This window comes from Chiloscyllium plagiosum, unplaced genomic scaffold, assembly GCF_037043375.1.
Source record: "Chiloscyllium plagiosum isolate Xiang-an unplaced genomic scaffold, Cpla_swu_hap1 HiC_scaffold_9, whole genome shotgun sequence".
NCBI lineage: Eukaryota > Metazoa > Chordata > Chondrichthyes > Orectolobiformes > Hemiscylliidae > Chiloscyllium > Chiloscyllium plagiosum.
Window position 1 is genome coordinate 37,590,920 of NW_028270147.1, and position 19,626 is coordinate 37,610,545.

The 19,626-nt window shown below is 56.9% G+C and overlaps 1 protein-coding gene across 2 annotated transcripts in view; it reads left to right on the forward strand.

Moving 5' to 3' along the window:
- b4galt2 (beta-1,4-galactosyltransferase 2) overlaps nucleotides 1-19,626 on the forward strand; it is a 550,978-nt gene that overhangs the window by 409,788 nt on the left and 121,564 nt on the right. For both annotated transcript variants that reach the window (XM_043699063.2, XM_043699065.2), the window contains exon 4: nucleotides 11,651-11,838. In XM_043699063.2, coding sequence (XP_043554998.2) covers nucleotides 11,651-11,838 — 188 coding nt within the window. The remainder of the gene's footprint in view (nucleotides 1-11,650; nucleotides 11,839-19,626) is intronic.

Sequence of the window (19,626 nt, forward strand, 5' to 3'; positions counted from 1 at the left end):
GAGGGGTTTGGGGGCCGGGGAAGGAGTTGTGCGTGTTTGGGGGCGGGGGGAGGGGTTTGGGGGCCGGGGAAGGAGTTGTGCGTGTTTGGGGGCAGTGGGAGGAGTTTGGGGGCCGGGGGAGGAGTTGGGCTTGTTTGGGGGCAGTGGGAGGTGGTGTTTGGGGTGGGGGGAGGTGTTTGGGGGCAGGGGGAGGTATTGTGCGTGTTGTGGGGCTGGGGGAGGTGTTGGGAGCAGTGAGAGGTGTTGGGGGGCAGGGGGAGGTGTTGTGCGTGTTTGGGGACGGGGTAGACGTTTGGGGGTGGTGGGAGATGTTTAGGGGTGGGGAAGGTTTTTGGGAGCAGGGGGAGGTGTGCATGTTTGGGGGCAGGGGGAAGGTGTTTGGGGGCAGGGGGAGGTGTTTGGGGGCAGTGGGAGGTGTTTGGGTCGGGGGAGGTGTTGGGGGGCGGGGGAGGTGTGGGGGGCAGGGGGAGGTATTGGGGGCAGGGGGAGGTGTTTGGGGGCAGGGGTAGGTGTTCGGGGTGGGGGAGGTGTTGCACGGGTTTGGGGCGGGGGAGGTGTTTGGGGGCTGGGGGAGGTGTGAGGGCGGGGGAGGTGTTGCGCGTGTTTGGGGACGGGGGGAGGTGTTTGGGGGCCGGAGGAGGTTTTGTGCGTGTTTGGGGGCAGGGGGAGGTGTTTGGGGTGTGAGGGAAGGTGTTTGGGGGCAGGGGGAGGTGTTTGGGAGCAGGGGGAGGTGTGCGTGTTTAGGGGCAGGGGGAGGTGTTTGGGGGCGGGGGAGGTGTTGGGGGGGCGAGGAGGTGTGGGGGGGCAGGGGGAGGTGTTGTGCGTGTTTGGGGGCACGGGGAGGTGTTTGGGGTGGGGGAGGTGTTGGGGGCGGGCGGAGGTGTTGGGGGCGGGGGGAGGTGTTTGGGGTTGGGGGGAGGTGTTTGGGGTTGGGGGGAGGTGTTTGGGGGCGGGGGGAGGTGTTTGGGGGCGGGGGGAGGTGTTTGGGGGCGGGGGAGGTGTTTGCGGGTGGGTTGAGGTGTGTGGGGGCAGGGGTAGGTGTTCGGGGTGGGGGAGGTGTTGCACGGGTTTGGGGCGGGGGAGGTGTTTGGGGGCAGGGGAGGTGTGGGAGGTGTTGCATGGGTTTTGGGTGGGGGAGGTGTTTGGGGGCAGGGGAGGTGTGGGGGCGGGGTAGGTGTTTCGCGTGTTTGGGGGCGGGGGGTGGTGTTTGGGGGCCGGAGGAGGTGTTGTGCGTGTTTGGGGGCAGGGGTAGGTGTTGCGCGTGTTTGGGGGCGAGGGGAGGTGTTTGGGGGCCGGAGGAGGTGTTGTGCGTGTTTGGGGGCAGGGGGAGGTGTTGTGCGTGTTTGGGGGCAGGGGGAGGTGTTGTGCGTGTTTGGGGGCAGGGGGAGGTGTTGTGCGTGTTTGGGGGCAGGGGGAGGTGTTGTGCGTGTTTGGGGGCAGGGGGAGGTGTTGTGCGTGTTTGGGGGCAGGGGGAGGTGTTGTGCGTGTTTGGGGGCCGGAGGAGGTGTTGTGCGTGTTTGGGGGCAGGGGGAGGTGTTGTGCGTGTTTGGGGGCAGGGGGAGGTGTTGTGCATGTTTGGGGGCAGGGGGAGATGTTTGGGGGACGGGGGAGGTGTTGTGCGTGTTTGGGGGCAGGGTGAGATGTTTGTGGGTGGTGGGAGGTGTTTGGGGGCAGGGGGTGGTGTGCGTGTTTGGGGGCAGGGGGAGGTGTGCGTGTTTGGGGGCAGGGGGAGGTGCTTGGGGGCGGGGAGTTGTTGGGGGCAGGGGGAGGTGTTGTGCGTGTTTGGGGGCAGGGGAGGTGTTGGGGGCGGGGGAGGTGTTGCACAGGTTTTGTGGTGGGGGGATGTTTTGGAGGGGAGGGGGAGGTGTTGTGCATGTTGGGGGTGCAGTGCAGTGGTGTTTGGGGACGGGGGGAGGTGTTGTGCGTGTTTGGGGGCGGGGGATGTGTTTGGGGGGGAGGTGTTTGGGTGTGAGGGGAGTGTTAGGGGGGCAGGGGGAGGTGTTGTGCGTGTTTGGGGGCAGGGGGAGGTGTGCAATGTTTGGGGGCAGGGGGAGATGTTTGGGGGCAGGGAGGTGGTGTGTGTGTTTGGGGGCAGTGGGAGGTGTTTGCGGGCAGGGAGATGTGTTTGGGGGCGGAGGTGGTGTTGAGGGGCAGGGGGAGGTGTTGGGGGGCAGGGGGAGGTGTTGGGGGGCAGGGGGAGGTGTTGCGGGGCAGGGGGAGGTGTTGCGGGGCAGGGGGGAGGTGTTGGTGGGCAGGGGGAGGTGTTGGGGGGCAGGGGGGAGGTGTTGGGGGGCAGGGGGGAGGTGTTGGTGGGCAGGGGGAGGTGTTGTGCGTGTTTGGGGGCAGGGTGAGATGTTTGGGGGTGGTGAGGTGTTTGTGAGCGGGGGAGGTGTTTGGGGGCACGGGAGGTGTTTGGGGGCACGGGAGGTGTTTGGGGGCACGGGAGGTGTGCATGTTTGGGGGCAGGGGGAGGTGTGCTTGTTTGGGGCAGGGGGAGGTGCTTGGGGGCGGGGAGTTGTTGGGGGCAGGGGGAGGTGTTGTACAGGTTTTGTGGCGGGGGGGATGCTTTGGGGGGAGGGGGAGGTGTTGTGCATGTTGGGGGTGCGGGGCAGAGGTGTTTGGGACGGGGGAAGGTGTTGTGGACGGGGGGAGGTGTTGTGCGTGATTGGGGGCGGGGGATGTGTTTGAGGGCGGGGGAGGTGTTGGAGGGTAGGGGGAGGTGTTGTGCATGTTTGCGGGTGGGAGGGAGGTGTTTGGGGGCAGGAGGTGGTGTTGCACAGGTTTTGTGGCGGGGGGATGTGTTTGGGGGTGGGGGGAGGTGGTTGTGGGGGGAGGTGTTTGGGGTTGAGGGGACTGTTGGGGGTTGGGGGGAGGTGTTGGGGGGCAGGGGGAGGTGTTGTGTGTGTTTGGGGGGAGGTGTTGAGGGGCGGGGGAGGTGTTGGGGGGCGGGGGGAGTTGTGCATGTTTGGGGGCAGGGGGAGGTGTTTGATGGCGGGAAAGGTGTTTGCGGCGGGGGAGGTGCTGGGGGCGAGGGAGGTGTTGCATAGATTTGGGGCGGGGGGATATGTTTGGGGGCAGGGGTAGGTGTTTGGGGTGGGGGAGGTGTTGCACGGGTTTGGGGTGGGGGAGGTGTTTGGGGGCAGGGGAGGGTGTGCGTGTTTGGGGGCAGGGGGAGGTATTGTGCGTGTTTGGGGACAGGGAGGTGTTGGGGCGGGGGAGGTGTGCGTGTTTGGGGGCAGGGGGTGGTGTTTGGGGGTGGGGGGAGGTGTTTGGGGGCGGGGGGAGGTGTTCGGGGTGGGGTAGGTGTTGCACGGGTTTGGGGGTGGGGTACGTGTTGCACGGGTTTGGGGCGGGGATGTGTTTGGGGGCGGGGGAGGTGTTGTGCATGTTTGGGGGGGGAAGGTGTTTGGGGGCCGGGGAAGGAGTTGTGCGTGTTTGGGGGCGGGGGGAGGTGTTTGGGGGCCGGGGGAGGAGTTGTGCGTGTTTGGGGGCGGGGGGAGGTGTTTGGGGGCCGGGGGAGGAGTTGTGCTTGTTTGGGGGCAGTGGGAGATGGTGTTTGGGGGCAGGGGGAGGTGGTGTTTGGGGGCAGGGGGAGGTATTGTGCGTGTTGGGGGTCAGGGGGCGTGTTGGGGGGCTGGGGGAGGTGTTGTGCGTGTTTGGGGACAGGGGTAGATGTTTGGGGGTGGTGGGAGATGTTTAGGGGTGGGGAAGGTGTTTGGGAGCAGGGGGAGGTGTGCATGTTTGGGGTAGGGGGAGGTGTTTGGGGGCAGGGGAGGTGTTGGGGGGCAGGGGGAGGTGTTTGGGGTGGGGGAGTTGTTGGGGGCAGGGGGAGTTGTTGGGGGCGGGGGGAGGTGTTTGGGGGTGGGTTGAGGTGTTTGGGGGTGGGTTGAGGTGTTTGGGGGCAGGGGTAGGTATTCGGGGTGGGGGAGGTGTTGCACGGGTTTTAAGCGGGGGAGGTGTTTAGGGGCTGGGGAGGTGTGGGGGCGGGGGAGGTGTTGCGCGTGTTTGGGGGCGGGGGGAGGAGTTTGGGGGCCGGAGGAGGTGTTGTGCGTGTTTGGGGGCAGGGGGAGGTGTTTGGGGGCGGGGGGAGGTGTTTGGGGGCTGGGGGAGGTGTTGTGCGTGTTTGTGGGCAGGGGGAGGTGTTTGGGGGTAGGGGGAGGTGTGCGTGTTTGGGGGCAGGGGGAGGTGTGCATGTTTGGGGGCGGGGAGGTGTTTGGGAGCAGGGGGAGGTGTGCGTGTTTAGGGGCAGGGGGAGGTGTTTGGGGGCGGGGGAGATGTTGGGGGGGTGAGGAGGTGTGGGGGGCAGGGGGAGGTGTTGTGCGTGTTTGGGGGGCAGGGGGAGGTGTTTGGGGTGGGGGAGGTGTTGAGGGCGGGGGGAGGTGCTTGGAGGTGGGGGGAGGTGTTTGGGGTTGGGGTGAGGTGTTGCACGGGTTTGGGGCGGGGGAGGTGTTTGGGGGCAGGGGAGGTGTGGGGGCGGGGTAGGTGTTGCGCGTGTTTGCGGGCGGGGGGAGGTGTTTGGGGGCCGGAGGAGGTGTTGTGCGTGTTTGGGGGCAGGGGGAGGTGTTGTGCGTGTTTGGGGGCAGGGGGAGGTGTTTGGGGGCGGGGAGGTGTTGTGTGTGTTTGGGGGCTGTGGGAGGTGTTTGGGGGCGGGGGTGGTGTTGTGCGTGTTTGGGGGCAGGGGAAGGTATTTGGGGGCGTGAGGTATTGAGGGGCGGGGGAGATGTTGCACAGGTTTTGTGGTGGGGGGATGTTTTGGAGGGGGAGGTGTTGTGCATGTTGGGGGTGCAGTGCAGTGGTGTTTGGGGACGGGGGGAGGTGTTGTGGACGGGGGGAGGTGTTGTGCGTGTTTGGGGGTGGGAGGAGGTGGTTGAGGGGGGAGTTGTTTGGGGGTGAGGGGAGTGTTGGGGGGCAGGGGGAGGTGTTGGGGGGGTGGGGGGAGGTGTTGGGTCAGGCAGAGGTGTTGGGGGGCAGGGGATGTGCTGGGGGGGGGGGGGAGGGGAGTTGTGCATGTTTGGGGGTTGGGGGAGGTTTTTGGGGGCAGGGGAGGTGTTGTGCGTGTTTGGGGGCAGGGGGAGGTGTGCAATGTTTGGGGGCGGGGGAGATGTTTGGGGGCAGGGAGGTGTTGTGTGTGTTTGGGGGCAGTGGGAGGTGTTTGCGGGCAGGGGAGGTGTTGTGTGTGTTTGGGGGCAGGGGGGTGTGTTTGGGGGCAGGGGGAGGTGTTGCGTGGCAGGGGGAGGTGTTGGGGGGCAGGGGGAGGTGTTGTGCGTGTTTGGGGGCGGGGGGAGGAGTTGGGGGCCGGAGGAGGTGGTGTGCGTGTTTGGGGGCAGGGGGAGGTGTTTGGGATGTGAGGGGAGGTGTTTGGGGGCAGGGGGAGGTGTTGCGCGTGTTTGTGGGCAGGGGGAGGCGTTTGGGGGTAGGGGGAGGTGTGCGTGTTTGGGGGCAGGGGGAGGTGTGCATGTTTGGGGGCGGGGAGGTGTTTGGGAGCAGGGGGAGGTGTGCGTGTTTAGGGGCAGGGGGAGGTGTTTGGGGGCGGGGGAGATGTTGGGGGGGCGAGGAGGTGTGGGGGGCAGGGGGAGGTGTTGTGCGTGTTTGGGGGCACGGGGAGGTGTTTGGGGTGGGGGAGGTGTTGAGGGCGGGGGGAGGTGCTTGGAGGTGGGGGGAGGTGTTTGGGGTTGGGGTGAGGTGTTTGGGGTTGGGGTGAGGTGTTTGGGGGTGGGTTGAGGTGTTTGGGGGCAGGGGTAGGTGTTCGGGGTGGGGGGGGGGGGCACGGGTTTGGGGCGGGGGAGGTGTTTGGGGCAGGGGAGGTGTGGGGGCGGGGTAGGTGTTGCGCGTGTTTGCGGGCGAGGGGGGGTGTTTGGGGGTCGGAGGAGGTGTTGTGCGTGTTTGGGGGCAGGGGGAGGTGTTGTGCATGTTTGGGGGCAGGGGGAGGTGTGCATGTTTGGGGGCAGGGGGAGATGTTTGGGGGCGGGGAGGTGTTGTGTGTGTTTGGGGGCTGTGGGAGGTGTTTGGGGGCGGGGGTGGTGTTGTGCGTGTTTGGGGTCAGGGGAAGGTGTTTGGGGGCGTGAGGTATTGAGGGGCGGGGGAGATGTTGCACAGGTTTTGTGGTGGGGGGATGTTTTGGAGGGGAGGGGGAGGTGTTGTGCATGTTGGGGGTGCAGTGCAGTGGTGTTTGGGGACGGGGGGAGGTGTTGTGGACGGGGGGAGGTGTTGTGCGTGTTTGGGGGTGGGAGGAGGTGGTTGAGGGGGGAGTTGTTTGGGGGTGAGGGGAGTGTTGGGGGGCAGTGGGAGGTGTTTGCGGGCAGGGGAGGTGTTGTGTGTGTTTGGGGGCAGGGGGAGGTGTGCAATGTTTGGGGGCGGGGGAGATGTTTGGGGGCAGGGAGGTGTGTGTGTTTGGGGGCAGGGGGATGTGTTGGGGGGCAGGGGGAGGTGTTGGGGGGCAGGGGGAGGTGTTGGGGGGCAGGGGGAGGTGTTGCGGGGCAGGGGGAGGTGTTGCGGGGCAGGGGGAGGTGTTGCGGGGCAGGGGGAGGTGTTGTGCGTGTTTGGGGCAGGGTGAGCTGTTTGATGGCGGGAAAGGTGTTTGCGGCGGGGGAGGTGCTGGGGGCGAGGGAGGTGTTGCATAGATTTGGGGTGGGGGGATATGTTTGGGGGCAGGGGTAGGTGTTTGGGGTGGGGGAGGTGTTGCACGGGTTTGGGGTGGGGGAGGTGTTTGGGGGCAGGGGAGGTATTGTGCGTGTTTGGGGACAGGGAGGTGTTGGGGCGGGGGAGGTGTGCGTGTTTGGGGGCAGGGGGTGGTGTTTGGGGGTGGGGGGAGGTGTTTGGGGGCAGGGATAGGTGTTCAGGGTGGGGGAGGTGTTGCACGGGTTTGGGGGTGGGGTACGTGTTGCACGGGTTTGGGGCAGGGATGTGTTTGGTGGCGGGGGAGGTGTTGTGCATGTTTGGGGGCGGGGGGGAGGTGTTTGGGGGCCGGGGAAGGAGTTGTGCTTGTTTGGGGGCAGTGGGAGGTGGTGTTTGGGGGCAGGGGGAGGTGGTGTTTGGGGGTGGGGGAGGTGTTGGGGGGCAGGGGGAGGTGTTGGGGGGCAGGGGGGAGGTGTTTGGGAGTGGTGAGAGGTGTTTGGGGGTGGTGGGAGGCATTTGGGGGTGGTGGGAGGCGTTTGGGGGCAGGGGGAGGTGTTTGGGGGCACGGGAGGTGTTTGGGGGCAGGGGAGGTGTGCGTGTTTGGGGGCAGGGGGAGGTGTGCTTGTTTGGGACAGGGGGAGGTGCTTGGGGGCGGGGAGTTGTTGGGGGCAGGGGGAGGTGTTGTACAGGTTTTGTGGCGGGGGGGATGCTTTGGGGGGAGGGGGAGGTGTTGTGCATGTTGGGGGTGCGGGGCAGAGGTGTTTGGGGACGGGGGAAGGTGTTGTGGACGGGGGGAGGTGTTGTGCGTGTTTGGGGGCGGGGGATGTGTTGGAGGGTAGGGGGAGGTGTTGTGCATGTTTGCGGGCAGGGGGAGATGTTTGGGGGTGGGAGGGAGGTGTTGGGGGGCGGGGGTGGTGTTGTGCGTGTTTGGGGGCAGTGGGAGGTGTTTGGGGGTGGGGGGAGCTGTTGTGCGTGTTTGGGGGCAGAGTTAGGTGTTTGGGGGTGGTGGAAGGTGTTTGGGGCAGGGGAGATATTGTGCGTGTTTGGGGGGGCGAGAAAGGTGTTTGGGGGTGGGGGGAGGTGTTGGGGGGCGTGGGGAGGTGTTGTGGATGTGTTGGGGGCAGGTGGAGGTGCTGGAGGTGGGGGATGTGTTGCACAGGTTTGGGTGCGGTGGAGGTGTTTGGGGGCGGGGTGGTGTTTTGGGGCGGGGCAGATGTTGCACGGATTTGGGGTGGAGGAGGAGTTGCGGGCGGGGTAGGTATAGGGTGGGGGAGGTGTGTGGGGTTGGGGGGGAGGTGTTTGGGGGTGGGGGAGGTGCTTGGGGTAGGGGAGGTGTTGGGCTGGGGGAGGTGTTTGGGGACGGGGGGAAATGTTTGGGGGTGGGGGAGGTGTTTGGGGATGGGGGGGGAAGTGTTTGGGGGTGGGGGAGGTGCTTGGGGGCAGGGGAGGTGTTGGGGGGCAGGGGAAGGTGTTGTGTGTGTTTGAGGATAGGGGGAGGTGTTTGGGGGTGGGGCAGGGGGAGGTGTTGTGCGTGTTTGGGGGCGGGGAGGTGTACGTGTTTGGGGGCAGGGGGAGGTGTTTAGAGGTGGGGGAAGATGTTAGAGGGTGGGGGAGATGTTTGGGGGTGGGGGAGGTGTTGGGGGGCCGGGGGAGGTGTTGGGGGGGGGGGGGGGCGGGGGGAAGTGTTTGGGGGTGTGGGGAGACGTTGGGGAGTGGGGGAGGTGTTAGGTGGCAGGGGGAGGTGTTGTGCATGTTTGGGGGCCGGGGGAGGTGTTGCGCATGTTTGGGGGCAGGGGAGGTTTTGGGGGTGGGGGGAGGTGTTTGGGGCGGGGGAGGTGTTGGGGGCGGGGGAGGTGTTGGGGGCGGGGGGAGGTGCTGGGGGACAGGGGAGGTGTTGGGGGGCTGGGGGAGGTATTGGGGGGCTGGGGGAGGTGTTTGGGGATGGGGGGGAAATGTTTGGGGGTGGGGGAGGTGTTTGGGGACGGGGGGGAAGTGCTTGGGGGTGGGGGAGGTGCTTGGGGGCAGGGGAGGTGTTGGGGGGCAGGGGAAGGTGTGTGTGTTTGAGGATAGGGGGAGGTGTTTGGGGGTGGGGCAGGGGGAGATGTGCGTTTGGGGCAGGAGGACGTGTTTGGGGGCGGGGGAGGTGTACGTGTTTGGGGGCAGGAGGAGATGTTTGGGGGAGGGGGAGGTGTTTAGAGGTGGGGGAAGATGTTAGGGGGCGGGGGGCGGTGTTGTGCGTGTTTGGGGGCAGGGGGAGGTGTTCGGGGTGGGGGAGGTGTTGCACGGGTTTGGGGCGGGGGAGGTGTTTGGGGGCAGGGGAGGTGTGGGGGCGGGGTAGGTGTTGCGCGTGTTTGGGGGCGGGGGGAGGTGTTTGGGGGCCGGATGAGGTGTTGTGCGTGTTTGGGGGCAGGGGGAGGTGTTGTGTGTGTTTGGGGGCAGTGGGAGGTGTTTGGGGGCGGGGGAGGTGCTGGGGGTGAGGGAGGTGCTGGGGGTGAGGGAGGTGTTGCACAGGTTTGGGGGTTGATGTGAGGTGTTTGGGGGTGGGAGCAGGTGTTTGGGGGCGGGGGATGTGTTGTATGTGTTTGGGGGCAGAGTTAGGTTTTTGGGAGTGGGGGTTTGGGGCAGGGGAGGTATTGTGCATGTTTGGGGGCGGGAAAGGTGTTTGGGGGGGCGAGAAAGGTGTTTGGGGGCGTGGGGAGGTGTTGGGGATGTGTTGGAGGCAGATGGTGCTGGAGGTGGGGGATGTGTTGCACAGGTTTGGGTGCGGTGGAGGTGTTTGGAGGTGGGGTGGTGTTTTGGGGCGGGGCAGATGTTGCACCGGTTTGGGGTGGAGGAGGAGTTGCGGGCAGGGTAGGTATAGGGGGCGGGGAGGTGTGTGGGGGTGGGGGGAGGTGTTGGGGGGTGGGTAGGTGTTGTGCGTGTTTGGGGGCAGGGGGAGGTGTTTGGGGGTGGGAGATGGTTTTTGTGGCAGGGGGAGGTGCTTGGGGGCAGGGGAGGTGTTGGGGGGCAGGGGAGGTGTTGGGGGGCAGGGGAAGGTGTTGTGAGTGTTTGAGGATGGGGGAAGTGTTTGGGGGTGGGGCAGGGGGAGGTGTTGTGTATGTTTGGGGCAGGAGGACGTGTTTGGGGGCGGGGGAGGTGTACGTGTTTGGGGGCAGGAGGTGGTGTTTGGGGGAGGGGGAGGTGTTGTGCGTGTTTGGGGGCAGAGGGAAGTGTTTAGAGGTGGGGGAAGGTGTTAGGGGGCTGGGGAGGTGTTAGGGGGCGGGGGAGGTGTTGGGGGGCCGGGGGAGGTGTTGGGGGGCCGGGGGAGGTGTTGGGGGTTCTGTGGGAAGTGTTTGGGGGCGTGGGGAGGTGTTGGGGGATGGGGGAGGTGTTAGGTGGCAGGGGGAGGTGTTGTGCATGTTTGTGGGCAGGGGGAGTTGTGTGGGGGTGGGGGAGGTGTTGCGCATGTTTGGGGGCAGGAGAGGTGTTGGGGGTGGAGGGAGGTGTTTGGGTGGGGGGAGGTGTTTGTGGCGAGGGGAGGAGTTTGGGGGTGAGGGGAAGTGCTTGGGGGGCAGGGGGCGGTGTTGTGCGTGTTTGGGGGCGGGGGAGGTGTTGGGGGGCAGGGGGAGGTGTTGGGCAGGGGGCAGTGTAGTGCGTGTTTGGGGGCAAGGGGAGGTGTTGGGGGGCCAGGGGGAGATGTGGGGGGTCAGGGGGAGGTGTTGTGCGTGTTTGGGGCGGGGAGGTGCTGGGGATGGGGGAGGTGTTGCACAGGTTTGGGGGCGGGGGCATGTGTTTGAAGTGGGGGGAGCTTTTTGGGGTTGAGGGGAGGTGTTGGGGGTGGGGGAGGTGTTATGCGTATTTGGGGGCAAGGGGAGGTGTTATGCGTATTTGGGGGCAGGGGGAGGTGTTTGGGGGCGGGGGTAGGTGTTGGGGGCAGGAAAGGTGTTTGGGGTGGGGGGAGGTGCTGGGGGTGAGGAGGTGTTGTACAGGTCTGGGGGTGGGGGTTGTGTTGGGGCAGGTAGAGGTGCTGGTGGTGGGGGAGGTGTTGGGGACCAGTGTAGGTGTTGGGGCAGGGCAGTGTTGTACGGGTTTGGGGCGGGGGGAGGTATTGGGGGTGGGGGAGGTGTTTGTGGGGGGAGGTGTTTGGGGGCGGGGGGAGGTGTTGTGTGTGTTTGAGGGCGGGAAAGGTGTTTGGGGCGGGGGAGTTGCTGGGTGTGGGGGAGGTGTTGCACAGGTTTGGGGGCGGGGGGATGTGTTTGAAGTGGGGGGAGGTGTTGGGGGCGGGGGAGTGTTGGGGGTGGGGAGGTGTTGCACGGGTTTGAAGCGGGGAGGTGTTGGGGGCGGGAGAGGCGTTGGGTCCGGGGGAGGCGTTGGAGGGGCGGGGGCGGTGTTGGGGGAGGTGTCGGGGGTGCGGGGGAGGTGTTGGAGGGGCGGGGGCGGCGTTGGGGGAGGTGTTGGGGGGCAGGGGAGTCGTCGGGGGGGGAGGCGTCGGGGGGGCGGGGGAGGCGTCGGGGGCCAGGGGAGTCGTCGGGGGGCGGGGGAGGGGGAGGCGTTGAGGGGGCTGGGGGAGGTGTCGGGGGCAGGGGAGGTGTTGCACAGATTTGGGGGCCGGGGAGACGTTGCATGAGGTTGGAGGCGGTGTCAGATGGTGTCGGGGGCGGGGCCTCGTGCACAGTGTGCTGCTGCAGTCTCCTGAACAGGGAGCAGACTTTTAAAAACTCTGAGCCCCAGAGGAAAAGCATTTAATCGATTAACCGAATAATCAGTTCTCCAAACGAAATAGTGCTCGCCCAACACGTTCAGATAATCGAGGTTCCCTTGTATATCCAATTAAATTTAAATGGAACAAGTTATAGAACTTTGTGAATGCGCAGTATTTATAGGATGTTCACAACAGATTGTAATCACCATCAATATTTCAGGATAGTATCAATACCTTATGAAATATTTCAATTTATTTATTGTTGTCTGTACTTACAACCTGTCTGCCATCTCGGAGTTCACATACATGAGTTGTATATCTTACATGTATTTCTATGTTTTTGTTGTTTCGCAGCACGGTGAAGGCATGTTTAACCGAGCAAAGTTGCTGAATATTGGCTACATAGAAGTGCTGAAGGACGAAGAATATGACTGTTTTGTATTCAGTGATGTGGACTTGATTCCCATGGATGACAGAAACCTGTACCACTGCTATGACCAGCCACGACATTTTGCCATTGCAATGGACAAATTTGGATTCAGGTGAGATAATGGTTGTTACTGACAATGAACCATCCTCAATATTTAGCTTTGTTAATAAATATTGTAGGCAACAACTAATGGAACTCACTGCAATGCTAGACTTAATACCCACAAGCTGCCCTGGACCTTTGGCAAAACTACGATCGATAGTCAGAAACACTGACGGTGTCATATTGCTCATCATCCATTTATTGTTGCAGGAGTGAGACTATCTTTGTAACTTAATTTGCATGTCCTGGTTCATTCTTCAAGGGACCATCTTGTACAACACTGTCATACAACAGATACTCCAGTTAATAGAGAGCAGTAATAGAGAGCATCTTATTGTCCAGGTTACCATTGAGATTTTAGTACGATGCTTTGATAAGGTGATGGGGAGTCAAATTGCTTCCCTGTTTGACCTCCTCATTTGACCACACCAGGTTTCTCTGTTGGAAAATCATATATTTGCCCAGTCAGTGAGTACATCAAGGTGTAATCATTGTCATCTAGGGCTGTTGTGGCACGGGTGTAGAGTTCTTATATTTTGAGGCATTCAAGAGAGAGTTGATGTATTTCAGATGATATTAAATGATTATTTGGATAGAAATAGTGTGCAAGGGTATATGGAGAAACAAGAGATTCGTATGAAGCAAAGATGCCCGATAAATGGGCTGAATAGCTATGTAATACACAATAACAGTGATTCAAAGAGGAGGCCCAGGTTCAAATACCTGCACTAGAGGGTAATTTGACCTCAGTAGCAGGTGTCTGGATCTTTGGTCGACTCTTGCATTACCCTTGAATATGAATGATCTACACTGAGTTGATATCTAGTCCTAAAGAATTACATGTATAATAGGAAATAAGTGCATGCATCTTTCATATTTTAATATATCACTTGGCCTGTCTCCCTTGGTACTGTTTTGCAAAACAGTACAGTAATCAAAAATGCATTGAAGCATGCAAATTCAAAGTACCACAGTTAAAAAAGAAAGGATACAAGGGAGTGTCTCATAAAAAATAACTGAGACCTAGGCATGACTACAGAACAAATATTGGGTAACCAGGAATTACAGTTGAATAAATAATAAGTAGTAATTGTTTTAAACATGGCACACAAGTTCCAGCAGTAACTGGTGGTTCAGATGATACAGCACGTCAGAAACATTTCATATTTGGGAAAGGCATTCACTGACTATGCGCACAGATCTCTCAGTACAAACTACTATATATAATGCATGTCCAAACATTGTTACACTTGTGTCTCCATTTTATGTATTGGCATCCAGTGGCCTCAAGAGACTGGCATATAACAAGTAACCAGTCCAGTAGTGTCCATGAAACCATTGTAGATTGTCAGGAAAAACCCGTCTGGTTCACTAATGTCTTTTAGGGAAGGAAACTGCCATCCTTACCTGGTCCGGCCTACATGTGACTCCAGATCCACAGCAATGTGGTTGACTCTGCTGGGCAATTAGGGATGGGCAATAAATGCTGGCCTAGCCTGCAATGCCCTCATCCTGTGAGTGAATAAAAAGATAAACAGGGTCACATATTACAGACTGAAGCCAAGGACGGCAAAAAGCACCTTCACAGAACTGATACTGCTGATTGTGCTCTGAAACTGTTAACATAACCTGACCAAATAACACCCAAAACTTTGACAGTCATTATAAAGAGAGCTATACAGGAGAAGGACACTAATTCTCAATTTACAGTATTTTTAGAGAATAAACTTGGCAAAGTAATTACATCTTCAGTTTAAAGGCAGCACTCCTACAGGGTGCAGACATGACAAGGGCTTCACTGAGACTGTGCTATAATAGAATCCCTTGTTCATTGGGGATTATTATTCAAATTAAGCCCTCACCAACCTGCCCATTGAAATATTTAGTATTCCTGGCAGTAAATTTCCTTCCTAATAAAGAAATTGAATGTAAACTTTGCAGATGTTCCTGTCACAAGGAGTGCTGCATAATACAACTTCTTTGTAGGGAAATTTAAAGCCAATCAATCAAATTTGTCCTGGGACTTGAATTCATATGTTATTAATAGAACGGAATAAAAATATGATTAAAATATATGTAAGGGAATGGTTTACTGTAAAATTGTGTTGCCATTCCTATTGTATATGTAAAAAAACTGGAATCTCATATTGGTCAGTAATTTGTGCTCTTATATTGAGCTGATTTGAGGTAAGTTAATGTCATTTGAGGAATGTTAGACCTATGTAAGTAAGTGCAATATTAGATTTCCCAGGACCGTCAGTGAGTAAAACTAAAAGGAGGTCCCCTTTGAAATTTTAGCCTTATTACTGGATGACAATCCCCTTCTATTTGAAAGTTGCTATTTGACAAATTGAATTTAAATTGTGAATAATGTCATTGACTGGTCTCATAGTGGAGCTGAAAATGTGTTGCTGGAAAAGCGCAGCAGGTCAGGCAGCATCCAAGGAACAGGAGAATCGACGTTTCGGGCATAAGCCCTGGTCTCATAGTGGACAAAACAAACTCCATTTGTCTTGCATCCATCCAATTCCTTGTGTAAAGGTGATAACTTTCCTATGGATGGGAAATTTTGCATCATGGTGTTCCCCAGTCATGACTGATTTATTTTGAAAATAATTTCACTTGCAAGTTTCCTCCATAAAATCCTGCATTTGCCCAGATGCGCAAACCAAGGATTTGTCTTGAATCCTGTCACTTTGTATCATTGATATGAATTTGATTACATCCAATTTGATTAGTCTTTTTATCCCCTCTGCCTTCCAAGCTTTTAACTATGTTGGAGCAAATAGTTGGCAGAGAGAGAAAAGATGCCTGCGAGTATGCTGATCACAGGGAAAGAAGTGGACAAATGCTTCAATCGTTCAGTAATTCTGCAGTGTCGCTTCCTAACTGCCAAACAATTCCCCGATTATACCCCACTGTGAAGCACATTTCAATTCAAACAAGCCGTATATTAAAGGGCTTTTTTTTTTAGTGCTGTTGAGTTAGCTTGTCTGGTACAAAAGCATCAGTCACTTCTTAATGACAATTTATGCCTACAATTTTGACTGTCAAGGTGAATAATTAAGCACTTCCTGAGTGCAACTCTTTGTAACAAAGGGGCACCCATACAAGGCGATTGCTTTATATCTCTGACAGAAGTCCCTATTCCAAGCTGTATGAAGCCCTGGTTTAATCATTCATGTGGCTGTACATGCTATCAGGGACATTTCCAGTGGGTTTTGAGGCCATGATTACTGCTATAACGAAAGCTGAAGTTACTGGAAACACCCTGCAAGTTTGGCTGGACCTGTAGAGAGAGAAAATGTTAATGTTTCAGGTCTGTGATTTTTCAAATATAAAATAATAGCTATGTAATAGGTTTGGAGTAAGTGGAAAGAGGAGCTACGAGGGAAAACTGGAAGCTGTATGACCGGGCAGAGGGTAGTGGGAGTAGAAGGTGTAGAGTGAAGTGTTAAATGTACCTTTAACAGTAGCAACTGAGCGTATGTGTATGGAATCAAATCACATGGAACTGGGGCCTGAATCTGCATGATTCCAAAAGGTGTCCTCTGTTAAATGCCTATAAGTGTTTGGACGAGTATCTATAACATAAGAACATAAGAACTAGGTGCAGGAGTAGGCCGTCTGGCCCTTTAAGCCTGCTCTGCCATTTAATAAGATCATGGCTGATCTTTTCATGGCCTTGGCTCCATTTACCCGCCCTCTCACCACAACTCTTAATTCCTTTACTGTTCAAAACAATGATTTATCTTAGCTTTAAATACATTTACTGAGGACATCTTAATCCACTTCATTGGGCAGAGATTTCCATAGATTCACAACACTCTGGGTGAAGAAGTTCCTTCTTGATTCAATCCTATATCTGCTCTCCCTAATTTTGAGGCTATGTTCTCTTTTCCTGGTTGCACCCTCCAGTGGAAACATCCTCTCTAATTCTATCTTATCTATTCCCTTCATAATTTTATATGTTTCTATAAGATCCCCCCTTCATTCTTTTATATTCCAATGAATTTAATCCCAATCTACTCAGTCTCTCCTCTTAAACCAACCCCCTCAACTCCGGAATCAACCTGGTGAACCTCCTCTGCACCCCAGCACGTTACATCCTTTCTCAAGTAAGGAGATCAAACTGCACACATTACTCCAGGTGTGGCCTCACCAGCACCCTGTATAGCTGCAACATAACCTCCCTACTTTTAAACTCAATCCCTTCAGCAATGAAGGACAAAATTCCATTTTCTGCCTTAATTACCTGCTTGTACCCGCAGACCAACCCTCTATGATTCATGCACAAGGACACCCACAGCAGCATGCTGCAATTTTTTACCATTCAAGTAATAGTCCTTTTTACTGTTATTCCTACCAAAATGGATAGCTTCACATTTATTAACATTGTCCTTGATCTGCCAGACCTTTGCACACTCACTCAAACAATTCATGTCCCTCTGCAAAGTTTCACAGCCCTCTGCCAACTTTGCTCTACCACTCATCTTAGTGTCATCCAAAAATTTTACACACTACACGTGGTGCCCAACTTCAAATCATTTATCTACATAAAATTATAGAAACAATGATCAGGCCCACGAAACTAGAGGCAAAAGACAAGGAGCGCCTGAAGAGATGCAGAGAAAGACAGCAAATTCCAAAGGTGAAGTGTGAGGCCATTCTAGCAATCCACCCTGAGTGAAGAAAGTTATGTAAGATTACAAAGAGATCTTGATCAATTTGTTCAATGTGCTGAGGAGTGGCTGATGGAGTTTAATTTGGATAAATGTGAGGGATTGTATTTTCATAAAATAGAATCATAGAATCCCTGATTGTGGGAACAGGCCATTAGGCCCAACAGGTCCACACTGACCCTCTGAAGAGTAACCCACCCAGACCCATTCCCCTACCCTATTACTCTACATTTACCCCTGGCTAATGCATCTAACCTACACATCTCTGAAAACTATGGGCAATTTAGCAATTAGTCTACCTTGACACCGTCCTGTCCCCCTTAGTCTACCTTGACACCGTCCTGTCCCCCTTAGTCCAAGAACTCCCCACCTACGTTCGGGACACCACCCATGCCCTCCACCTGCTCCATGATTTTCGCTTCCCCGGTCCCCAACGCCTTATTTTCACCATGGACATCCAGTCCCTGTACACCTCCATCCCCCATCACGAAGGACTCAAAGCCCTCCGCTTCTTTCTTTCCCGCCGTACCGACCAGTACCCTTCCACTGACACCCTCCTTCGACTGACTGAACTGGTCCTCACCCTGAACAACTTCTCTTTCCAATCCTCCCACTTCCTCCAAACGAAAGGAGTAGCCATGGGCACCCGCATGGGCCCCAGCTATGCCTGCCTCTTCGTAGGATATGTGGAACAATCCATCTTCCGCAACTACACTGGCCCCACCCCCCACCTTTTCCTCCGCTACATCGATGACTGTATCGGCGCCGCCTCGTGCTCCCACGAGGAGGTTGAACAGTTCATCCACTTCACCAACACCTTCCACCCCGACCTCAAATTCACCTGGACAGTCTCAGATTCCTCCCTCCCCTTCCTCGACCTTTCTATTTCCATCTCAGGCGACCGAATCAACATGGACATCTACTACAAACCAACCGACTCCCACAGCTACCTAGACTACACCTCCTCCCATCCTGCCCCCTGTAAAAACGCCATCCCATTCTCCCAATTCCTTCGACTCCGCCGCATCTGCTCCCAGGAGGACCAGTTCCAAAAACGCACATCCCAGATGGCCTCCTTCTTCAAGGACCGCAATTTCCCCCCCGACGTGGTCGACGATGCCCTCCACCGCATCCCTTCCACTTCCCGATCCTCCGCCCTTGAACCCTGCCCCTCCAACCGCCACCAGGACAGAACCCCACTGGTCCTCACCTACCACCCCACTAACCTCCATGTACAGCGCATCATCCGCCGCCATTTCCGCCACCTCCAAACGGACCCCACCACCAAGGATATATTCCCCTCCCCTCCCCTATCAGCATTCCGTAAAGACCACTCCCTCCGTGACTCCCTCGTCAGATCCACACCCCCCCACCAACCCAACCTCCACTCCCGGCACCTTCCCCTGCAACCGCAGGAGGTGCAAGACTTGCGCCCACACCTCCCCCCTCACCTCCCTCCAAGGCCCCAAAGGAAACTTCCATATCCGCCACAGATTCACCTGTACCTCCACACATATCATCTATTGCATCCTTTGCACCCGATGTGGCCTCCTCTATATTGGGGAGACGGGCCGCCTACTTGCGGAGCGTTTCAGGGAACACCTCTGGGACACCCGGACCAACCAACCCAACCACCCTGTAGCTCAACATTTCAATTCCCCCTCCCACTCCACCAAGGATATGCAGGTCTTTGGACTCCTCCATCGTCAGACCACAGCGAAACGACGGTTGGAGGAAGAACGCCTCATCTTCCGGCTAGGAACCCTCCAACCACAAGGGATGAACTCGGATTTCACCAGTTTCCTCATTTCCCCTCCCCCCAGCCTGTCTCAGTCAAATCCATCAAATTCAGCACCGCCTTCCTAACCTGCAATCTTCTTCCCGACCTCTCCGCCCCCACCCCAGTCTGACCTATCACCCTCACCTTGACCTCTTTCCACCTATCACATTTCCGACGCCCCTCCCCCAAGTCCCTCCTCCCTATCTTTTATCTTAGCCTGCTGGACCAACTTTCCTCATTCCTGAAGAAGGGCTAATGCCCGAAACGTCGATTCTCCTGTTCCCTAGATGCTGCCTGACCTGCTGCGCTTTTCCAGCAACACATTTCCATCTCTGATCTCCAGCATCTGCAGACCTCACTTTCTCCGCAATTTAGCATGGCCAGTTCACCTAACTTGAACATCTTTGGATTGTGAGAGGAAACCAGAGCACCTGGAGGAAACCACACAGACTTGGGGAGAATGTGCAAACTCCACACAGACAGTCACCTGAGGCAGGAATTGAACCCAGGTCCCTGGCACTGTGAGACAGCAGTGCTAACCATTGAGCCACCATGCCGCCTGGTTGGTAAAGCAAACAAGGGCAGGACTTATACAATTAATGGTAGGGATTTGGATAGTGTTGTAGATCAGGGAGACCTGGGCGTTCAGGTACATAGTTCTTTAAAATTTGTGCCAGAGTAGACAGGGTGTTTATGAATGGGGTTTAGCACAGATGCCTTCATTGTTCAGACTTCTGAGTATAGGATTTGGGATGTCATGTTGAGGTTATCCATTGATGAAGCCTTGTCTAGAGTACTTTGTGCAGAACTGGTCGCCCTGCTATAGGAAGGATATTACTAAGTTGGAGAGGGTTCAAAAAAGATAGACCAGGATTTTGCCAGGAATGGATGGTTTGAATTATAAAGAGAGGCTGGAGGGGCAACCTTATTGAGGTTTATAAAATCATGTGGGGCATAAACTAGTTGAATGACAAGGGTCTTTTCCCTAAGATGGAGGAATTCAAAACTAGGGGCATAAGTTTAGGATGGGAGGAGAAAGATTTGAAAAGGATACGGGGCAACTTTTTTCACACAGAGAGTGGTTCATGTGTAAAATGAACTGCCAGAAGATGAAGGTATAGTTACAACATTTAAAAGACTTTTGGATAAGTACATGAATAGAAAAGGTTTGGAGGGATATGGGCGAAGCGCAGGTGGGGCTAGTTTAGTTTGGGAACATAGCCGGCATGGACTGGTTGGACGAAAGGGTCAGTTTCCATGCTGTAGACTCTGTCTCTATAAGAGGTGGGAAAACCTGTACAGAAGCCCAGCAGTGACAAGAAAGAGTAGGTGACTG